Source organism: Dreissena polymorpha, chromosome 1 (assembly GCF_020536995.1).
Source record: "Dreissena polymorpha isolate Duluth1 chromosome 1, UMN_Dpol_1.0, whole genome shotgun sequence".
In the NCBI taxonomy this organism is placed as follows: Eukaryota; Metazoa; Mollusca; class Bivalvia; order Myida; family Dreissenidae; genus Dreissena; species Dreissena polymorpha.
The window spans coordinates 24,214,583-24,239,243 of NC_068355.1; the positions used below are offsets into that span (position 1 = coordinate 24,214,583).

At 33.0% G+C, this 24,661-nt stretch overlaps 1 protein-coding gene across 1 annotated transcript; it reads left to right on the forward strand.

Moving 5' to 3' along the window:
* Positions 1-19,055: 19,055 nt before the first annotated feature.
* On the forward strand, positions 19,056-24,420 carry LOC127867833 (uncharacterized). The gene is made up of 3 exons (XM_052409649.1): positions 19,056-19,342; positions 20,039-21,052; positions 22,047-24,420. The coding sequence occupies exons 2-3, from the start codon at positions 20,584-20,586 to the stop codon at positions 22,310-22,312; spliced, it is 735 nt and encodes a 244-aa protein (XP_052265609.1). The 5' UTR covers positions 19,056-19,342; positions 20,039-20,583; the 3' UTR covers positions 22,313-24,420.
* The last annotated feature ends 241 nt before the right edge of the window (positions 24,421-24,661 follow it).

Sequence of the window (24,661 nt, forward strand, 5' to 3'; positions counted from 1 at the left end):
CAATGTTGTATTTAGATGGGTCATAAAGGCGACGAAAAGTTCGTTCTGCGTGACTCTTTCGCCAAGGGTTTCATGGCATGGGTTGGTTTTTCTTATAGAAGAAAAACCGAGATTCGTATTATCAACAAAGAAACTCAAGTTTATAGAAATTTTTATATCAAAACGGTGTTGAACCCGTTTCTTCGAAATGACGTTCCAAAACTGTTTCCAGAAGGTCGGAAGTCAATGGTGTTCTATCAGGACAGTGCCTCAAGACACACATCTAAACAGACCCTCCAGTTTCTTAAGAAGGAGAAAGTGAACTTTATTGATCGTGACGAATGTGTGCCGAAGTCTCCGGATGCTGCTCCAATGGACTTTGGTATATTGGGAATCCTTAAACGCTGTCTACAGAAGCGCAATGTTAACTCTGTTATAGGTCTTTAAAACGAGTAGAGAAAGCTGGACCAAAATATTATTAACAATACTCTTGAATCTTGGCTAAAAAGGTGTAGGCTTATTTAAGCATGTCATGGATCTCATATTGAACACTTACTTCAAAAAAGGTTCTTTTGCAATTCTTATTTTGCGTCATTAATTTAGTTGAAATACAATCTGGGCGCCTCTCGTATATGCATCTTTTGACGATTTAAAATCCTAAATTTATAAAACGTTGCAACGCGAAACGATAAAATAATTTGGAGAGTTCAGTTGCTGTGTAAGTGGCCTAAGTGGTAGACTTTTACTCCAGGAATCCAGGGGTCAGTGGTTCAAGCACTATTGAGGGTTATTTTTTTTTTTTTATTGTATTCTTGATTTGTTAATGGAGCTTTTAAGATCCAATGTCTACATGTATCAATATAAAGCATTTAATGACAAACTTAATTGAAGGCCAATCTGTGAAAAGGCCACTTTAAAATTGCATATTGTTTTATACATTACGCAAGTAAAACATGTTAATATAATTGTTGCAATTCGTCAAAAAGTTGTTTGATCAATGGTTTACTTACGAAAATACATGCGTGCGTACAAACTAGACTGAATCAATTATCAAATTCAGTCGTATTTTAATATTACACAATATAACTACTTTCGACTGATGGAGTAGTTTGTTTTTGCATGGTATTTAATACATATATTGCTCTGATAATAGTTTAATACCGCTTCATCTTTTTGACATGCATGATTTTGTTAGACTTGATGAATGTGTTACGCTATATTTGAAGTGTTAATATTTATATGTGTTTATTGTCAGAAAAAAACAGAACTTGATATCATGTTTATGTACAACACATCTATATATATATAGATACTTTTATTCAATATATGTTGAAGTCGAAGTTATGTGTATTATTGTTTCAAGTCAATAGGGAAGCCACATATATATGCGCATGTTACTTGCAAATCTTAACCACACACTTGCAGACGTATTCGTGCAACTCAAACTATGCGATTGATGATCAATCAATACTGGATTAAGGTAGCGCACTCCTTATGATTTCCCGCGATTTGTTTTACGATCATTGCCGATCTTCAATGATCGGTTATTTCCGAGAGATGCATTTTTTTTTCAAACTCAGAATTTTGATATATGTTTACGTCATTCCTTTAGAATACATTATTTTCACAATTAATATTGACTTTGATCAAAATATCATCTGAAAAATACGATTTCGCGATTTCTTCAAAGATCGACGAGCCTTTTTACCTGTTTACTTATGGATATGTAATTTAAGCTAGCACAAACGTGAAGTTGTCGTGGCCGAGTGGTTAAGGCGATGGACTGTAAATCTTTTGGGATCTCCCGCGCAGGTTCTAAGCCTGTCGACATCGCATACTTTTTGCGACGCGTTTTATTTCTTTTCTAACGTAATTTGATTTAATATAGCATATATGCTATGTTTATTGTTAAATATGTTGAATTTTTTATGCACATCCTTCAATTTTTAAAATTTAAACAAAGTTATGGCTAAATAGGGTGATTTATTGAAAATACGAATAATGCATGTTACTTTTTTATTTTTATTTCATAAAGTAAACGGTAAATCTTTCTATTTCTTGGTATTTTTGCTGTATATAGTGTTTCTATAAAAACTACGTTTAAAATATAACTTTAAAGATACTATTTTGAATTTTATGACACTTTGTTTTTAACCGACTCAATTTTTACTTGGCTGAAATAACTTACAGTTCTTGTCTGTAAAATAAAACATATTTCATCTTGTTTAAACTTTAAACACATGAACTGCATCTGTAAACACCAACTGCATGCCCATATTTGGAAATTTGAATGAATTATGGATCTTTTATATACCCCATGGGTGAAAATAAACTGGACATAAGCCGAGCGAGGGGGTGGTCTTGAAAAAATCGGTATATTTTTTTTAACCATGGATAGCCTACCTAAAAATTTGCATGTAGTTCAGTGAAATGATGCTGATAAAGAAAATAAATTATAAGATTATATTTGGATACGTTCCCATTAGAGGTGCGCCACCTTAACTGGGTATGAACACTTCACAGTTTTCAGACACGTGATTATACTCATACTAAAAGTACAAGTTAATCGCATTAAGTACACATTCAATGTGTAGAAAATATCGTCGTATTTTCATGTGAAAATATTAACCGATAGCATGTAACGTATTTTAAATATCATTTATGATTTTTATTAACAGTAGTTGATACAACAAATAAAATACGATTTTAAAACAAACACGTCAATGCCGATCATTTATTCAAACTGACATACAGTTAAATACAGAATCAATATAGTCTAAAAGTTGCATTATAAAATAAAGTACATTAAACAATGCAGATTTCGTTATTGAAGATCCTTTTATTATTTACGGCAATGCAGAAAATCATCCTAAATTGATGGCTATGTAAATATATGTTTGATTCCTTTACACATACAAAATGAATGCTCGTGTAGCATCCAGTGATGCCTTTTTATGCTTTTCATTGAAACAAAAAGTATGTGTACTCGTGTCTCAATGAACACAACGTCTACAACAAATTGACAATATATAATGTTTACAGGATTAAAATTAATACAATTTAAGAAACTTGTCACATTAACAGATGTGTTAGCAATATGTGTTCGTATTCTAATAAAAGTGAACATCAGCGTGAAATGTTATTTTTCAGTGAACGTAAAACATAATAAATGAAAACGCTCATACAAGAAATACATTCATTTGCAAGAATAACATGGTATTAATGCCGATGTAATTCCGATTCAGATGTGGTAGCTATTCGCATTTAACCACAGTCAACATCTTCGGCTATGTCTAACAATCACCAGCAAGGGAGGCATCTGGATATTTCTCAGACACCTGCAGGGTGTGCTTCACTTTCACCTACAAGTAAATATATTTTAAAAGGCATGTTATTTTGTTATAAACACATGTATACAAATGTTTGAAGTTTTAATAACTAAATTAAAAGAGGATTGATTTCTAATATTCTATGTATCTAACTATGTTAATGAATTTACTTTTACAGTTTACATGTTGTGGTTAAGAGTGGTCATATGTAAATAAACGAAAATGATTTAATACATTAATAGAAAAGGTTTTGTAATGCGTTATTCTATAGTTGCACTAAAGAACTAAAAGAACACAAGTATAGAAATTGATTGTTCTAATGTAAGCGATAGTTTACGGTTCAAATCGCACTAACGTATCAAGTATAAACATGATTGAAACATGATTGAATTTATTAGTTTTTTATCAACTGGTTATAGTTGTGATTATTACACGCATGTTTGAAAGACGGACGGAAAATGTGAAAACCGGAATGGTCGGGCTGGCTGTTGTGTTGTCGAGCTGGCATGCGGGTGGGCGGCGGATTCTATTTGACCGGATCATGACTTTGTACATCACAGATGGATTTTTTATGTAAAGGAATAATAAGGGTGCATACAAATAACCAGGTGATACATGCTTATTTACACCCGCTAGTCCTCTATTTTAGCAAACGTATACTCTTGGGTAAAACAATTTGGTTGAAGTCGAGCTTTTTCAAATAAATACTGTTTAGAACTGTCTTCCAAAAGAAATAAAACTTAAAGTATACAGCATGTTTAATGAATAATGCTTGATTATGATTTTTGTTTAGGACTTAAAATTTACTCTTAATCTTAGTGTATACTCCTAATTCCATTGCTCATGTAAACAAACAATGATCATGGGTTAAATTACACGTAGTGACTTAAACATGGTACAAATTATTATTTTTTTGGCAGGCATCACCTGTTATGTCTTAAAACTGATATATAAATACATTACAATTAAAATCAGTTTTAAACACCATATTAAATATTTAAATAATGAGAAATGTTACTAACCAACTCAGGCTGAACATATCCAAACAAACTTACAGCATGAAATAACTAGTATCGATGCTTAACTATGTTTTATGAATAATCAATAACTTAGGTCTAAAGACAACGGTCACAAATCAAGCTTAATGATAAAAACTAAGCCTTTAGCAAAACAAAATGTTGAAATATTTTGACAGTTTTTAAAACACACACACACTAATACCAAGTCACTTTGTTGAAGGTACAGTTGAAATGTTTAAGTCAAATTCTCGACAGCGGATAAAAGTGAAACGTCGTAATTTCTAAACGTGATTTTGTAAACTGAAAGGCACAACTTTATGACCATGACATTCCTGTTTATATGTTATAGACCTAAAATGCGTCGTGGTCATCGCCAAAATGGCATATTTATTTTAACGTACCGTAGGATCCTTGGTCTTGAACAGGATCTCCATGCGGTAGTTTGTACTTTTACAGTCGTCCTGCTATTCCATTAAGAGTTCATTAAGTAATTGTTATTAATAATAACACTTAATGATATTAAAAATGTATTATTTGTTATAATAATCATCATATTATCATCAAATAAAACATAATTGTTATTCACAATGTTCAAAGTAAACCCATATGTACCACCTATTTTTAGACTTAAAAAACGTCAACGAATAAAATTTTAACTTCATTCCAATGCCGCTTATATCAAACTTATATTGTGCTAAATATTTTCATACGTTATTAGAGCAAGCAAAAACCTAATACAATTGCAGTTTACAGTTCTTGACCGCACCAACTGTTAACATTGTATACGCGCAGATAAGGAATTATACGTAAGTACCCCCATTTGCGATTCAGCGTGTTCTATTGTATCCATGACAGGATCTGGATATGTTTTACGGGCTGCTTTTGTCGCAAGTTTTACGACTGTTTTATCCTTTGAGGATATCTTCTCCCAACCATGGATCATCTCGTAAAGTGACAAAATAGAACCGATTACATTTACAACTCAGGAGCATGAAACATGTCGTACAATATATATATATATATATATATATATATATATATATATATATATATATATATATATATATATATATACCATGTATTGCTGGACTCTAGTTTATAATCTATTTTATTCTGATGTTACCAAAGTACTTAAAGATCCCAATACCAAAAGCTTTAAAGAAAGTGTTTTATAATTTAATATAGTTAACAGTGTTTTTAATTCTCTTTTTTTTCAGACTCTGCCAAAAGGTAACTCTTATATCCGACAAAGTGAAAGGTCAGTCCACAGACCTTCAAAAACTATCATTTTCTAGCAAAACTGTTCTGGAAGAAATAAAAAAACTTCAATACAACCAAGAGGCTAGCATACAATTTGTTCAAAGTTCATTTGACAAGCAGTTACACACAATACAGAAAACTCGCCAAAATATAAATTCAGCCTTAGACACAATCGAACAGAAGACACTGAAGGAAATGAAAGATACTGTCACCAAACTTCAAGCCTCTTCCAAAAGTGATGTTGACAAATGCATCAGACTTAGGGAAGAATTGAAACAACTTCGTGACGCCATAAAGGATATCAGTGACAAAGGCAAACTGGAACTATCCTTTATAGCCATCAGGAAATGCAAGGATAAAATACAGTAGTCTGAAACCTTTCTGAAGGAAAATTCTCTTCAGGCTAAAGTTTCAATAACATTTCTGCCTAACAATGAAATTGTACAGTACTTGTCTAAACTTTCTGGTCTTGGACGGATTGAAAACAGTACACATACATTGTTGGGACATGAGGATCCAAACAAGGTGTTCACTTTGCAGGGGAAGTGTGTACACAATATAAAAACATCAATTGATTCACATAAATGCAGTATCCCAGCCATCTGTGTTCTCCCTGACAGACAGGTCTTGGTTGTAGACGACTATAATGTGAATGTCAAGCAGTACCAGGTGGTGAGTCACTGGAGTGCTACTGACAGGCCATTGGGTATTTGTGAGATCACACCCAGTGAGTTGGCTGTGACTCTTAATGCTCCAGATACAAACATACATGAGGTCCAGTTTATCACTGTAAACAACAGGCAGCTGGTGATGGGGAAAAAGCTTCAGTTACAACATACGTGTAGTGGTATTGCCTACCACTAAGGAGACCTGTATATTACTTCTAGTACTGCCCTGTACATGTACACACTCAGTGGGAAATTTGTCAGCAAGATGTATGAGGATACATCAGGTAATGCGACAGGTACGAATAGCAAAATTATAAAATTTATATTTTAGGTTGAATACATAGATATAGAATGTAGCATCATTGCATTATTCCAGCCACAGTTAAGAATGTAAGGTCTCGTTTAGTTCATTTAGTGTATGGCATGTCTATAAATGAACATTAATGTGTTTTTAAATTACTGTTACCTGGAGTCAATAGTTTTTGGTGTATTTGAAATGTTCAACAATTGAGTATGGACTTGTAAAGAAAACAAATGTCTTTTATAATTGATCAAGAAACTATATATAATATTTTAATTTCAGAAACAAAAATACTTTAAAGTTACTTATATGTATGATTGTCATGTAAAATATCTCAATATATGTTTCAATAACATTGTAATCCTGTGTATATGCATGGATAATCTATAATTAATTCATGTACTTAACTCACATGACACATTTTTCAGTGTAAGTATTTCCTTCTGTGTTGTTGTTGTAGACATCAATTCTTGAAGCACCAGTCTTATGCAAACATCCCAAACATTGAGCGAAAACAAAGCACTGGAACAAAACTTCCAGCCAAACCTAGTTAATGAAAATTATTGGATTTTAATGCAGACCTTTATCATTTGTTGCATAATTTATTGTATTTAAAAATATACAATTTAAAAAGGTTTAACGAAATTTGTTATCAATTGCTATACATATTATTTAATTGCTTGATGCTTCTCTGTATTGCAGTTAAAAGGTGTGCTGTGAGTCCCACAGGGGACAAAATGTACATCACTTAAACAATCCAGCACAAGCTTCTTATCCTGGCCAGGGATGGCTCAGTCTTGGTCACCTTTACTGACCCAGCACTGGCAAAATGGCCACGTGGTGTAAATGTGACACCTTCCGGCCAAGTGCTGGTATGTGGAGGCATATACCCCAACTTGTTTATCATACAGTTGGACAGTGAGGGACGAAGGGAGCTGGCCACTCTTGCTACGGAGAAGGATATAATGAGTTACCCACGGTCAGTCTGCTTCAACAGACTCACCGCCTGCATAATTGTCGGACCTTTTGAAAACAATAGTATCCGGGTGTTCAAAGCACAATAGTGTTTTCTAACAAGCATCTTGTTTTATTATTCAGATTATTTAAATTGGCCATGAGAATATGATGTTCTACAACAAGAGCATTGTGATATGATACCATAACAATGATAGTATTAATAAAGAGCATATGTTAATATTATAAGTGCCATGAATGCATTAAGATGTTCAATCTATGAAAATTCTCTGTGTATTTCTATTTCACTTTACACGTTAAAATGATTTTAGTTCAGAGAATAATTTATGTTATTTACCTGACATCAAAATCGCACTCGATTTATGTATATTGGCTTTCATGTTTTTAACATACATTACAAACGTATAGAAGATTACTTGAAATTTGTTTAATCCTTGGTTTTGAAATATGATGAAAATTGTTGTTTCCTGCTTTGAAAACACCTTTCTTTATATATTGTAATGACCTTAACTCAGGTTTGGATCAAAATTAATAGCCAATGAAATGTTCAAATATTCTCCTCCAGTTCAATTAAATGAATAAACGTTAATTCACCATCGGTTAATATGAAAATTAAAGCGATGCAGCATTTTGCCATTTTGTTAACCCGAGTTTACAGTGCGAAGCTATTCGAACAATTATACACTATCAAAATCAAGTCATTTTGTGTGTGCCCCTTTATATTTTCCAGAGTGTTTATTTTTGCAAATGGTGGTCATATATAAAAAAATTAGAATTTTATCATATACTATACCCTGTTTTCTATGTAATACAACTATAAAATATTATTTAAAATTACACATGTGTGAGACAACATTTTTAAACGTTTTCATAGGCTTAGCTTTCGTTTATTGATCAATCGCATTTTGTTATTTTGCTGAAATGACGTTGCAACGTCAAATGACGTCACGAAATGTAATCAACATTCGGGATTTATCATTATGTTTGCGTAAATATTTATTTAATTTGATCAATTAAAAGCATGTGATAAAAAAGATCCGAAACTCGTTGTCATATCATACCATATTTTAATATACTCGTCCAGGAAATTTGCCAAAGGCTCGCTTACTAACAAAATTCCTGAACTCGTTAAATAAAATATGGTATAATATGACAACTCGTGCCAGATCATAAATAAATATTGCATTCTGTGAAATAGTATATATTATAGCATATAGTTCTTCCTCACTCTTCCCTACCCTGATATACATGCACTTACATTATAAAAATGCATAGTATTGTTTTTTATAATTGATATTCAAACATTTTAAAGTAATGAGTTTCACATAAGCCAAAATTACAACAGTGCATTCATGTAAAATTAAGAAGCTGCAAGACATTTAAGAAATACTAATAGTAAGAACCAGTTTAATTGATTTTATGAAAAAAAAAATGCAATAAACATAAACTGATTACCATTAGTCTTTTGGCATGAATTCTCCGGTTTTAAATAGTAATGAAATACAATGCAATCAATTTTCATTAAGTTGGATATATTCCAAGATAACATATACATGCATGTACAGGTAAATTAAAGATTGGCTCCCTAACAAGTTAAAAACACTGTTCCAGTAAACATCAAGAATAAAATTAAAAAATAGAAAAAAAGGTAAGTTTCAACAGGACTCGAACCACTGACCCCTGGAGTCGTGGAGAAAAAGTCTACCACTGAGACCACTCGGCCATCCGTGCTCATACAATGACTGATGTATTTTATAAGCAATCATCGTAGGTTCACAAAATATAACGGCAACAACATAACTCTCCAAATTATTTAATTGTTTCGCGTTTCGACGCTTTATAATGTTCAGGATTTTAAATCGTCAAAAGATGCATATAATAGTTATTTTAGAGCGGGTTAATGTTCAGTATGACTGTTTCCTCACAAACATCATAACTAAAACGAAAATTTGCGAATCTGAAACATTTTTTTTAATTTTGTCAATCTACCAAAACGTGAAAAGGCCCCTTTAAACCTGAACATGGATTGCTAAAGGTAACAAATAGATATCATCTAGTCAATATCTAGGCCGACTTTGAATCTGGGTCACATGCAACAACATACTCGATCACTCAATTCTTAAAATAGCATTGATACCAATTTACAGAACCCATGTATGATTCATTCATGATGCTACCTAAAATAGTGCCACGTGTACAATGGTGTTTTGGCATTTGTATATGTGCCTTGCTCTGGGAAAACAGGGCTTAATGCGTGTGTGTGTAAAGTGTCTTTCCAGATTAGCCTGCCAAGTCAATCCAGGTCGATCAGGGACGACATTTTCGGCTTTAATATGATTTTTGCCTTTGTGGATTGCCAGTTTTTATAGAATTATGTTCAGGTGTTTATGTTAATATATTGACACATATCCATAGCCATTGCAAAAGGCATAAATAATCCATTATACAAATATGTACAAACATTTTTCATATATTTTCAATTCACATGTTTCTTGTTGAATTTGGATGTGCTGTTTGACTCTTTATTCATATCACAAATGCTATGCATTATTTAAATTTATATCAATCAAGTGTGATCAAGTGTGGGGCCTTATATAACGTAGGAGTAATCAAGTGTGGGGTCTTATACAAAGTAAGTGTGATCAAGTGTGAGGTCTAATACAAAGTAAGTGTGATCAAGTGTGGGATCTAAAACATAGTGAGATCGAGCGTTGGGCCTTATACAAAGTAAATGTGATCAAGTTTGGGGTCTTAAACAAAGTGAGCATGATTAAGTGTGAGGCCTTAAACAAAGTAAGCAGGGCATAGTGTGGGGCCTTGTACAAAGTGTGTGTGTGTGATCAAATGTGGAGCTTTATACAAAGTGAGTGTGATAAACTGTGGGGCCTTTTACAAAGTTAGTGTGATTAAGTGTGCGGCGTTATACAAAGTAAGTGTGATTTAGTGTCGGGACGTACACAAAGTGAGTGTTATTAAAATGGGGCCTTATAAGAAGTAAGTGTGATTAAGAGTTGGGCCTTATAAGAATTAATTGTGATTAAGTTTTGGTCATTTTACGAAGTAAGCGTGATTAAGAGTGGGTTTTCTTTTTATTTAAACAGTCGATTTGCGTGTAACATGCGCACATATCAATGTGTAACATGAACATCTTTAAGTATATGGTAAGGTAAGCTTTATTTCTAAGCCTGAACATGTTTTTGCATGTTAGCAATTTATACAAAGTGGATGAATTGAGGATATATCTTACCTAATAAACATGCACACGAGATAACCAATTGTATTATAACACGTTTTATCATAATATGTGCTTATTTAACTTCCTAAAGTTCATTATGTGCTTTTTGTGCATTCTCCAATGTTTTCCATGTTATTCACCAAATCTGACTGTTAATGTGTTGTGTGTTTTCCCATTTATTAATCAATAACGCTATAATGTACCAATATTGTTTTTCTTCTGTTAGACTGTGTTGTTGTGTGTTTTCCCATTAATTAATCAATAACGCTTTAATGTATCTATATTTTTTTTTCTTCTTTTAGAATGTGTTCAGAAAAAAATGTCCACAAATACAAACATATTGTATTTTTATTTTTTGTATTGTATATTTATAATGTTAATACACAAGACAATTTTTCAACATACATATCTTCATTTCATTTTTATAATTCATTATTATTTGTAACATTTAACATTTCTTAAAATACATGAATGTTTAAATTGTCAGTTAAATTATTTTTCTATAAGAATTAATCAAATTAAACTGGTTCTCAAAAATTTAGAAACCCTGTTTGGTTTAGGAAAGCTTTCCGAGACGATAGTGACACTTTTCAGTGTTGTTTAGATTGTATATAAAACCCAAGGACCTTGTTTTCCCGGTAGATACAATCTGTAATATTTTGAAAACAAAAATATAGTCCTGAAACCAACAAATACCATTCAAGGCAAATTAAAGTGTATCAACTGATAATTTTGAAAGTGTAATTTATCTCTATTTTTGGCATCTAATTGGTACGGATTACTTAGTATGCACTCACTTTTATCTTTTTTCAAATCATAAATAGAAAAGATAACTTATTTAAACTTAATTTTGAGAAAACAGGGCTTAATGCATATGCATTAATTGTCATCCCTGTAGCAGAATCTCTCTTTTAACGAAAAACGCCATAATATCAGAAAGTGTCGTCTTTGATAAACTTGTGCACATTGCAAAGGCTAATCCGTGTGCACAGGCTAATCTGGGACAGAAAATCAATATTTCAATGGCTTTCTCCACTACCCTGGTACTTACATCTGTGCACCAACAGCATCTTGTGCCGCGGTCCCCCAATGTGTTGCAGGCATTTGTGGAAACGTCCTGCTATGTGCAAATAAAGAAACAGTTAATATACAACTTTTCATAAGTGTTTCACATAGACCAATGGCCGTATGGCTCAAAATCAATATACAGTTTACATGATTTCAATTAACTGAAGATTGTAAAATATACATGATTGAAAAAGCAGATAAAGACAGAATGATGTATATATAATAATATTCAGAACTATTTGCTCTGTGTCTTTATGTGTCTTATATTTGATATATAAATAATGAATACTCTTCAGTATAATGGTTCTGTCAAAGGTTTATCTAATATAATTATAGTTGCATAGCAAACTATTTGTCAGGGACCTCACACTTCATTACTAAAAAGGTAATGGGCGTTTTTTAAATAAAATGCTGAACAAAAATGGATACTAGGAGAATTTTAGAAAAAATCACACTAGAAGCACCTACGCAAAGCGTATTATAACTAATAAGAAACGCCAACGCCCGAGAGCCTGCAGTACTGGTATGATCATCCCATTTACTTTATTTGAAGGGTTATATGACTATAGCTCTACGATAGTTGCAAATATAACGTTCAGTTACATATAAAAACTATTGGTTCACTCTTAAAGCCCTTTTAGGTAGTCTTTCCTTAAGGACAACTTATATGTTGCACTTTGTAAGTGTGCGAAGTCAGGTTACACATATGTGTATCATCAGTAAATTTGATACAATTTGCGTGAAAAACATCGTACTACTATTCAAGCAATTGATTGATATTTTTAAGCTGAATTAAGTATGTGTTTTTACAATCTTACAATGTACATGGATGCCAATAACAGAACATTTTATTTAAGCTGGCGACCAAACAATGTTACTTAATTCATATCTTTTTAAAATGTCGATTACGTGTACGTTGACCTAGTGGGAATGTATTATCAGGAGAGTTTCTTACAATACACATTCTTTGAGCTTAAGAGTACAACGTTTTTTACAACGTAATACCAATATCACTTAATATACAATTTAGGTAATCCTCTTCTCAAGACAACCCACCGCACACGATACTACTTTATAGATAAAAGCTGTAAATTTATCAGACACGAGCGTCATTTCAATGCTCTGAGATCTGGGTAAAGCTGTGATTGGGCGCGTACGCCTACATGATAATACTGGACATGTTTCTTAGTGGTTTAACTTGTTTGCTCTGTTTCATGTATTTCATGTAATCATTCATATGATTATGCCTGCGCAGTATACCTAGACATTCGAAAGATCTGTGTGATAGTTTGTAATAGTTTACTTTTCTCATACTTCAATCTTAAAATAAAATTCATGAAAATGATGCCTTCAAAATTAAATATAATATACTAGTATACACAGGCTGACAATATGTATATCAATATGATATCCGTATAGTATTATGGAAGTTATTTAATAAGTAATTACTGTTTAATAAATCGACAAAAAATTCCCGTACAATCCATATAAACAATTAACACAATCTAAAGGTAATATCTCCCACTGGAATTCAAAAGAAGTACAACCAAGTATTCTCCTATTGTAAGTGTGAAATGATGACGTTTTTTAACATTTGAATTTTAGAGTTTTATAGTGTGTATGCATCCATAATAAAATGTTCAAATAATCTACTTCCTGGGACTTTTTAAAAATTGTTTGATAGAAATGTTTCCAATATGTTCAAATGACTGAAATTTATTTGAATTTTATTTAAAAGCATTTGCCAGTGCAATTACAAAATTAGCAGTTGGAGCCCTAACGATCTTTTGGAAACTGGAAGGTTAACTTTAACAGTTTATATCATGTTGGTTGGCACAATGGTAAGATTTTAGATCATTACTTCAATTTTCACATATTTGTGTTTTTTGAAATAATTCAATTGTGGTGTGGTCTAGTGCTTTTTGAAAAGCCGAAGTACCCAGAGAAAACCCCACCTGTTCGGTGTTGCGACCACCAACCAGACTAAAACACTACGAAGTACCCAAAGGAAACCCCATCTATCCGTAGTGGCGACCACCAACCAGACTCAAACACTGCCAGGTGAGAAGTGTGTTTAAAAATCATAGCACTAACCGGACAGCCAACTTGATGTATACACCTTAAATCAACCGGCTTTAATACAAGTTATTGTCAGTCACGGGCAAATCATGTGTAGTCTGTATCGCTACTATGATGGTAATTGATGTGCAGATACGGTAGGGTCCGTGTAGATAACGTGAAGATAAAGTGTTTGTCCGTGTTTATCCGGTGCTATCCGTGTCTCTGTCGTGTTGCTAAACAAGGTCACTAATTTACCTACATCTTATTCACTGTTTGGTTATTATATTTCCCATCAAAAGTGGCAAGTTTTATTTGTTGGTTGTGTTGCTCTGGTAGAATACGGCATTTTTGTCCATTCTCTGTATTTTCCAAATTCATTAGTTAAGTCTCGCTCTGTGAAAACTGGGCTTACTGCATGTGCGTAAAGTGTCGTCCCCTTTTGAAGGACGTCTCTTCTTAGTTAAAACAAAGTTTAAGCAGAAAGTGCCGTCCCAGACTGCACATGCTAATCTGGGATGATACTTAGCGCATATGCATAAGCCTGGTTCTATGAGACCGCAGCTCAATTACTTCATCCCAGCCGAGTTCTATTGCTTGCAAAATTTACCCATGTGCACAGTGTTCTGTCTTGTGAATTTCTGAATTCTGGCCATTTTAACAGTCTCCAGGGCTCTTTTCCTTCTGTTAGAGTGGCCATTTTTCACAATTTGGGGAAATTCGCAACTAAAATGTGTACAATGTCAAGAAGTTCGCGACTCAAATGTTTACAATTTCAAGAAGTGTGTGACTCAAATGTTCATAATTTTAGAAAGTTTGAGACTCATTTTTTCACAATTTTGAACAGTTCACGACTCTTTTTTCACAAATAGGGGGGGGGGAGCAAGGCCGCTTCAGAAAAACAAGAAAAAAAGCCCAGGTTTCTGCGCAGTATGTTTTTTCATCCATTCTTTGCCCAAATGCGTTCTTATATCTTCTAAATATTGGTTTTCACCAAGAGGGCGCTGATGTGAAATGCACACAGTTTGCAATTTACTTGTTTCTGACAACTTTATTTTCTGTGGATACTCAGAGTGCATACTTCTAATTTCATGTTACATTCCATGGTAGGAATGTAATGTAAACGAATTGCAAATCACACACTACAAATACTTGACCTGCCTGGTACATGTAATTTTCATGAATTCTAATGAACTTTTATAATGTCACTTGTTAAATACTGATAAAAGGTTCAGCGTCGTGTTTATGATTGGCGATAACTTATTTTTTTTTAATCTCTCTTTGTTTTATATTAGCTTTGCTATTGAAAATTGGGGGTTATTCCATGTGTGTAAATTGTAATTCCAGATTAGCCTGTGCACAGGCTAATCAGGGACGACCCTTTATGACTAAACTAGGTTTTCGCTTAGAAGGTTCTTCCTTTAAGCAAAGAACACCATAAAATCGTAAAGTGTCCCCCTGTTCAGCTTGATTTTACAGACTGCACAGGCTTCTCTGGGATGAAATTTTACGCACTTGCATTAAGTCCAGTTCTATTTATCTACATCTTATTTATTGTTTGTTCATTAACTTTCCCATGAAAGATAGCAGGTATATTGGTTTATTACGTTGGTCTGTTAGAAGACCATATTTGTGTCTGTTATCTGATAAAGTCAAACCTATGGGAACACGGGGCTAAATGCATGTGCGTAAAGTGACCCAGATTAGCCTTTTAAGTCCACACAAGTCTAATCATATATTTGATTTTTGTTTAGACGAGACTTCGTTAATATAGAAATTCCATTTAAGTGGAAAGTGCTACCAATATTAGCCTTTGCAGACTGTTCAGGCTAATCTGGGATGCCACTTTACGCACATGTGTTAAGCCATGTTTTTCTAGATCATAGCTCATATGTTTGTGTTAGGGCAGTGAGCTTGCCAAGGTAATCGAGAGCGAGACGTTCCATGAACACAAGAGACTCATACGCAACCAGTGTAAACGGACTATTAGAAACCTCGTGTTTGTGTTAAGCAATCAAGTTGATGGACGGACAAAAGTGTTAGCAAGGGAAATCATTGTAGCAGATTTTGTGTAGACTAACACAAACATCCTGATGCATTTGTATTAAACAATTTATTTAATACAGTTCATGATGATGACTATTTTAAAACCAAACCTGTTCATTACTTATTTCTGTTCACATGTAACATTGTATAAATTGTTGATTTTATTTAAAATGCCGTTTTGGAAGAATGGTGGCCCTTGTTGCAAACATATGAGCCTGACTTTGGAAAAACGGTGTTGAATATATGTACGTAGAGTGTCGTCCCAGATAAGCCTGTGAAGTCTGCACAGGCTAATCATGGAAGACACTTTCCACTTAAAGTTTTTTTGTTTTGAAGGAATTCTCTTCTTAGAGAAAAAATATATGCTAAAAGTTTTGTCAATAATTAGACAGTAAGCGCTGCACAGGCAAATTTTGGACGACACTTTAGGCACATGCATTAAGCCCTAATTTTCAGAACGAAGCTCCTATATAAGCGACATCTTTAGTTCAATTCATAAGTATATAACCTTGAACTATTTTATCTCAATTAAACCCTTTACCACGTATTTGCACGCAATTGTAGTCCATTAGAAAGTTATATTTAATTGAATACCTTTCTTACTAAATCCAAGTTTTAAAGGCTTCATGTCCAACCCTTCAATACTGATGAGCAGCAAACAGCATAAAACTTGAACAGCCTGAGTTACTTGCATGGTGTTCTGGTTTTATGCTGTTTGCATATAGCAATTTTCACTTTGCCTCTGAGTGGGAAATTGTTCAACTGTAAATAACTGTTTATACTTTTAAACAATTATTGTATTAGATATTTTGTCTTTCGTTTAATATTTGCATAATGGTGTTTTATTTTGTCCATAGATTGATGGAAATAAATATATTTTATATGAATTTGGAACATTGATTATTAATGTCCAAAATATTAAGTAAATATCAACTATGTAAAAATGTAAATAAAATCGATGCAATATCAGTGCAAAGAATCGTTTTAAATGATTTCTTGTTTTGCAATACAAATTGAATCACCTACATGTCACAATGACTGTATAGCCTGAAGTATAATCACATCCTTTTATTCATCATACAAGAGTTTATTCACATCAAATGTTTACGCAGTCTGTATAAGAAAAAATTATCGCCCTCACAACAAATTATACATGACAGAAGAAAAGGCAAATCTCTTCAACAAAGTTCAAAGCTAATCGTCGAAAACTTTTTTGAAGTAAATGATATCAGCCCCAAGAATGACATCATACGGGTCGGAAAAGTTGTTTAGGTCCTTCGTCCAATGCAAGGCACGAATCTTTGTTCTGCTTTGTGAGTCTTCAGGCAAGTTTTGAGAGACTGTTTTTTTGAGAAAGTCTAAAACTTCTTCACTGTATGTTATCGTCATATGGCTGCCTGAAAACGCAAAGCATGATCAACAGTACTGTTTAAAATACTGTTATAACTTAAAGGGGTCTTTCACAGATTTTGGAATGAATTGAAATTTGTCATTAAATGCGTTGCTTTGATACATGTAAACATTAGATCAAAAATGCTCCATTAAAAAAAAAACAAGAATAAAATTTAAAACATAATAAACGTAACCCTCAACTGGGCTCGAACCACTGACCCCTGAAGCAAAAGTCCATCGCTTAGACCACTCGGTCAGCCGTGCTCCTTAACTGAGTTATGTATTTTATACTTAATATAAGTACTCCTCGTAGTATCACAAAATATAACGGCAACAGAAATCTCCAAATTATTCAATCGTTTCGCGTTGCAGCGCTTTATAATTTTGCAGGTTTTTAAATCGTCAAAAGATGCAAATAGTGGCTATTTTAGAGCATGGTAAATGTTCAATGTTACTGTTTTCTCACAAATATCATAACCACACAAACAATTTCAAATCTGAAACAGTTTGTTTTATTTTTTCAATTTAACAAAACGTGAAAAGGCCCATTTAAGTTACTGTAGTACACAAGTTATTTATACGAATTTATATTGTCAATTTCTGTAACAATCTGTTTCACTTCAAGGATCATGGTTTCAAGATATGGTATTAACGGTTTTCCACAAATAAGTAGTTCAAATCATGTTCCTGGGGTCAACGATAGCCAGGCCCTTGGGGTCACATGATTTATATTGACTTATAGAGTTAACAACGTAAAAATCTAATGCTCTGAATCCCCAAAGGAAAGGAGTTTAATATTTGGCGTGTGACATCATATGGTGTGTCTCTACTTATTTCGTTCAAATTATGTCCCTAGGAATGAAATAGACCCCGCCCTAGGGTTTACTTGTATTTTATATGTATACCTAGATAAAATCACAGTTATAACACAATCATCACAAATACTTCTTATTACAGTTTCTCACCTGCATGCCCCAGGTGAGCGGCATTCTTGTTTTATTTAAAATGTTGTCGCATGTGTATCCGTTGTATCGGCCCTCTTAATTAAAACATCTTAATATTGTAAGTTAAAAGATTGAAGAACATACATGTTAAAAACGTCAATCTATAGTTAAATGTGTATTTTTGGACATTTTCTAAAAAATGCATTTAAATCGCTAATGTTTTGCCAAAATAATCTTGTTCTATTTTAATGTTATCTTGAAAACTGTGGTATAAAACCAAACTTTCAATTCCCTCTTTAGGCTCTTACAAATATTAAAGCTAGAATGGAGTCCTAGCTTGCAATTGGAGTGGTTTTAAAGTTAAAAATATTCCTGTTTATAACCATGTTATCAGGTTCACTTTAAGCAATAACGCTCGTAGCGTTATTCATTAAACACAACGCACAGCAAAACACAACAAACATAAACTCAGCTGTATTCATATCTATATATTTTATCCTACCCAGATCACGTGACGGATTACATAGTTTCTTTGTTTACTTAAGTTTTAACCTTATATTGTTAGGCGTTATTTGTTAACGGACTATGAATAATAATGCTATGGATAAAAGCATAAGTGGTGTGATTTGTTAAGTTGTTTAATGTAGTCGACCATCATTTAATTATATCAAAATATTCAAGTTAAATTAGAGGCAAAGAGATCTAAAGCTGCTGTTTTTGTAACAATCATTCAGTAAAATGGCAAGTTGTTCACAATCCACTATTGACAAGGGCTCAGACAGTGTCCTAGACTTCTTGTGCTCGACCTGTGAAGAAACTCGAAATTATGGCTGATTTCTACTGTGAATCTTGTGGGAAGTTTTACTGCGGAAAATGTATAAACATGCACCGCAAGTTGTTTACAAAACATGCCCCCTTTGGAAGGAAAGATATGAAGAACTGGCCAGTTGCCAAGAAGGTGGAAGATTTTCTTCTAAAATGTGATGTCCATAAAGAAGAAAGTCTGAAAATGTATTGCGATGAACACAGTGAGCTGTGCTGCACAAATTGTGCATTCCTTAATCACAGGTATATTGTTTCTTTATTTTAATTATAGAACAAACACAAACATTAAGAAAAAGATTAGGTTTTCAATCTTCTTTGCAATAAGATAACATTATTAGCAAAATAAATGGCTATAATATCGATGAAATATTTTTTGGTTTATTTCAAGAAACCTATAATGTTTGTATGTACAGTAATTATAAATAGAAGTCTGCTGTTTAAAGCTTCCGTAATAAATCACTAAATTGGGCTAAATTGGGCTTTGATTTTACATCCAGTAAAAAACTGATGATATGAATATTTAGGGTTAAGATTTCAATAAATGAATATATATATATATATATATATATATATATATATATATATATATATATATATATATATATATATATATATATATATATATATATATATATATATATATATATATATATATATATATATATATATATATATATATATATATATATATATATATATATATATATTACAAGATGATTGTCTTGTAAAATTTCTCAATATAAGCATCAATAACATTGTAATCCTGTGCATATCGATAATCTATATACATATATACAATGTATTGCTGGACTCTCTAATGTAAAATCTATCTCATTCTGCTGTAACCAAAGTACGTTAAGATTCCCATGACAAAAGCTTTAAATAAAGTAATAGTATATGATATAAGTATATACAGTGTTTTTAATTATTTTTTTTCAGACTCTGCCAAAAGGTAACTCTTATATCCGACAAAGTAAAAGGTCCGTCCACAGACCTTGAAAAACTGTCAGTTTCTATACAAACTACTCTGGAAGAAATGAAGAAACTTCAAGGTAACCAAGAGGCGAGCATTCAATATTTTCAAAGTTCATATTATGAGCAGTTCCACACAATAAATGAAACTCGCTAAAAAAAAATATTCAGCCTTAGACACAATTGAACATAAGACACTGAATAAAATGAAAGATACTCTGACCAAACTTCATTACTCTTCCAAAAGTGAAATTGACAAATGTATCAGGCTTCGGGATGAATTGAAACAACTTCGAGACGCCATACAGGATATAAGTGATAAAAGCAAACTGGAATTATTCTTTATTGCCACCAGGAAATGCAAGGATAAAATACAGCAGTATGAAACCTTTCTGAAGGACAACTCTCTTCAGGCTTAAGTTTCAATAACATTTCAGCCCAACAGTGAAATTATACAGTACTTGTCCAAATTGTCAGGACTGGGAACGATTGAACACAGTACTCAGATATCGATGTGGCAAGAGGATCCAAACAAGGTGTTCACTGTGCGTGGGAAGTCTGTACAAAATGTGAAAATATCAAGTGATTCAAAGGAATGCAGTATTGCAGCCATCTGCGTTCTCCCAGACAGACAGGTCCTGGTGGCAGACAACAATAATGAGAATATCAAGCTTCTTGACCAGCAGTACCAGGTGGTGAGTCACTGGAATGCAACTACCTGGCCCTGGGCTATGTGTCAGATTTCAGCCAGTGAGGTAGCTGTGACTCTGGAGAATGGTTACATACATGAGGTCCAGTTCATCAAGGTAAACAACAGGCAGCTGGTGACAGTAAAAAATCTTAAGTTACGACATACATGTAATGGTATTGCCTGCCATGAGGGAGACCTGTATATTACTGCTGATACTGCACTGTTCAAGTATACACTGAATGGGAAACAAGTCAGCAAGATGTATGAAGATACATCAGACAGTTATACAGGTTTGTGTAAAAATGATATAATCTTAATATCGTCAGGTTGAATAAATAGATATAAAATGTAGCATATAATGTATTAATTGTATTATTCCAGCCAAAGTTAAGAATACAATGTCAAGTTCAGTTAATTCAGTGTATGACATGTCTATAAATAGACATAATGTGTTTCAAAAGAGTATGAACTTGTAAAGAAAACAGCTTTCTTTTATAATTGATCAATAAACTATATATACTATTTTAATTTCAGCCACAAATATACTTCAAAGTTACTTGGGTGTGTGATTGTCATGAATAATATCTTAATATAAGCACAAATAACATTGTAATCCTGTAAATATGTATATTATTACTGCATGTAGTTACATCATGCATGTGTATTTTGCAGTGTTAGTAGTTCCGTCTGTGTTGTGGTAGACGTCAATCCTTTAAGCGCCAGTCACACAAACATCCTAAACATTGATAGTAAACAAAACACTGAAACAAACCTTCTTGCCAAACTTATTAAAAAGTAATATTAGCTCGGCTGTTTGCGGAGAAAACCCGAGGTATTGTCATAGCCAGCTCGTCGTGTCGTGTCGTGTCGTCCGCCGTCCGCGTCTTGCTAAAACCTTAACGTTTTTTTAACCTTTTGAACATTGGCTCTAAAATCAAGGTGCTTCCAAACTTCAAATTTGAAACTTCATATGTAGTTGCACCTTGATGAGTTCTACTCGCCACACCCATGTTTGGGCCAGACCCATGTTTGGGTCACTAGGTCAAAGATCAAAGTCACATTGACTTCTAAAAAAACAAATTTCTGACAATCTTTCATTTATTAAAAACTGCATCCGCAGCCGAGCGTTGGCAACCGTTATGCGACACTCTTTTTATATTTTAATGCAGACCTTAATCATTTGTTGCCTACTTTATTTTACAATATGTTATTAATATTTCAACGATATGTGTTATTAATTGATAAACATACTATTCAATATCTTGATGTTATTCTGTTTGGCAGTTTTAAAGTGTGCTGTGAGTCCTACAGGGGACAAGTTGTACATCATTAACCTCTCCCATAACAAGCTCCTCATCCTGGCCAGGGATGGTTCAGTCCTGGCCACCTTCACCGACCCTGCACTAAAAGCCCTACACGGTGTACACGTGACACCTGCAGGCCAAGTGCTGGTATGTGGAGGCCTATACCCCACATTCTACATCACACAGTTGGACAGTGAGGGGAGAAGAAAAACTGGCCACTCTTGCTACGCAGAAGGATGGAATTGATGACCTTTGGTCAGTCTGCTACAACAGACACACCGCCTGCATTTTTGTCGGACTTTCGGAAAACAACAGTATCCTGGTGTTCAAAGTACAATAGTGTTTTTTAACATGCATCTTGTTTTATTATTCAGATTATTTAAATTGGCCATGAGAATATGTTGTTGTTCAATTAGAAAAGTATGATATGATACTGTAACAATGATAGTATAAATAAAGAGTTTTGTGAACATTACAAGTGCTATGAATGTATTAAATTGTTACATTTCATATATGACGATTTTTTTTATGTATTTCTATTTCGCTTAACATATTTAAATGATTTTAGTTCAGAAAATAATTTACGTTGTTTTCCTAAGATCAAAATCACACTCGATTTATATATGGAGGCTTCCATTGTATAAATTACAAATGTATAGAAGATAACTTAAAATTTGTTCAACGCTTGGTTTTGACGTATGCTTAAAAGTGTTGTTTCCTGCACTCAAAACATCTTTCTTAATATATTGTAATGACCTTTATTCTGGCTTGGATCAAAATTAATATCCAGTGAAATGTTCTGATATTCTCTTTCATTTGACTAAAATGAATACATGTTAATTCAGCCTCGGCGAATATCTAAATTACAGCGATGCCGCATTGCTTTTACACTATTGTTAACCCAAGTTTACAGAGCGAAGTTATTTGAACAAGAGTAGACGTGTTAAGCAGCTACAACATTATTACTCTGTCAAAATCAAAACATTTGGTATGTGCCCCCTTATATTTGCCAGAGAGTTTATTTCTTGCAAACAGTTTTCTCATATAAAACAATGAGTATTATATTGTATTCTGTGCACTAGTATATATATTAAAGCATATCGTTCTTCCTAACTCTTCCCTAACCTGATATACACTTACTCATGACAATTCGTGTTAATGTTGTTATAACTGACAATCAAACATTTTAAAGTAGATCTAATGAGTTTTACAAAAGTCAGCATTACAAAAGTACAATGGTGATATCTCGGTCAATGCAATACATTCCATCACCCGTAATTCTAGACATGCTTTGTTATAATAACCTCACGATAAAAACATTTCGTGTGGTCTAAGAGATGATGGTTGGTTCTTAGTTCACAATTATGGGGGACACAAATTGTCGTATCATTTTTCTTGTCTTTCTTTTATTTTAATTGTTGTTGTTATTTATTTATTTGATATACATCCCATAATTCATACAAACATTCGAAAAAAATTACACATATTGCATTACAGACGTTACAATATAAACACATTATTGTGTAACTTAATCCTCAAAGACAAAACAATGTAGAACTATTTGAGTTCATACGTTGCCATTGGTAAGTGTTTTAATGTGATTTTATAGCTATATATGACTTTTTTGCATTAATGTGAAATTAAGTAGCTGCACGAAATGCCCATAATTAGAACCAGTTCAATTGATCATTTTAAATGATATGCAGGTAACCTAAATTGATTACCGTTAGTGTTTTGGCATGAATTCGGCGGTTTTAAGTAGTAATGAAATACATTGTAATCAAATTCATTGCAGTTGGTTATCTTTCAAGATAACAATTACATTCATGTACAAGTAAATGGAGGATTGGCTACTTAACAAGTCTAGATCAATATGTTGTATCTGATATGCCAATCACATAGTGTCTACTGATTCATTAAATGTTTTTAATGTTTTATTGTTTTAACGAATATTGTTAAAGGCGTATTTGTTACTGCTTATATTGTTTTCGAAAGAAGATATCAAAGGAGCACTGTAATTGTGCCAAAGATATTGCAAATGCCAGAACGTTGATAGATCTTTAGTAGTGATTTTCTTATTTAATAGTGGCTATTAAAGGAACTTTACTTCACACATTTTGACATGTTCTGATGTTTGTCATTTAATGCTTTAAATTGATAAATGTAAACATGTAACTAAATAGCTCCTGTATTATAACAAAAGAATACAATTAAAGAAACAAACAAGTAATCCATAACTTGGCTTGATCTTTGGAGTAAATGTCTAGCGCTTAAATCACTCGGCCATCCGTACTGATAAAGTCTGAAATGTATATTATACTATATATAAGCAATCCTGGTAATGTCACAACGTATTACAATAAAAACAGAACTCTCCAAATTGTTCAATCGTTTTGATTTGTATTATTGTCCAAATCTGACTGTTAATCATGTTTGAAGCAATAATTTCACAATATGTGTGTCTACTGTTAGACTGAGTTGTGGTGTTAGAAACCACAAGACATCAAATTGATAAATTGTTTATTCAAATGTGAACAAAATCAGTTATTATTAAAAAAAACATCAACATCAAATATAGATGAATGCATAACAAAT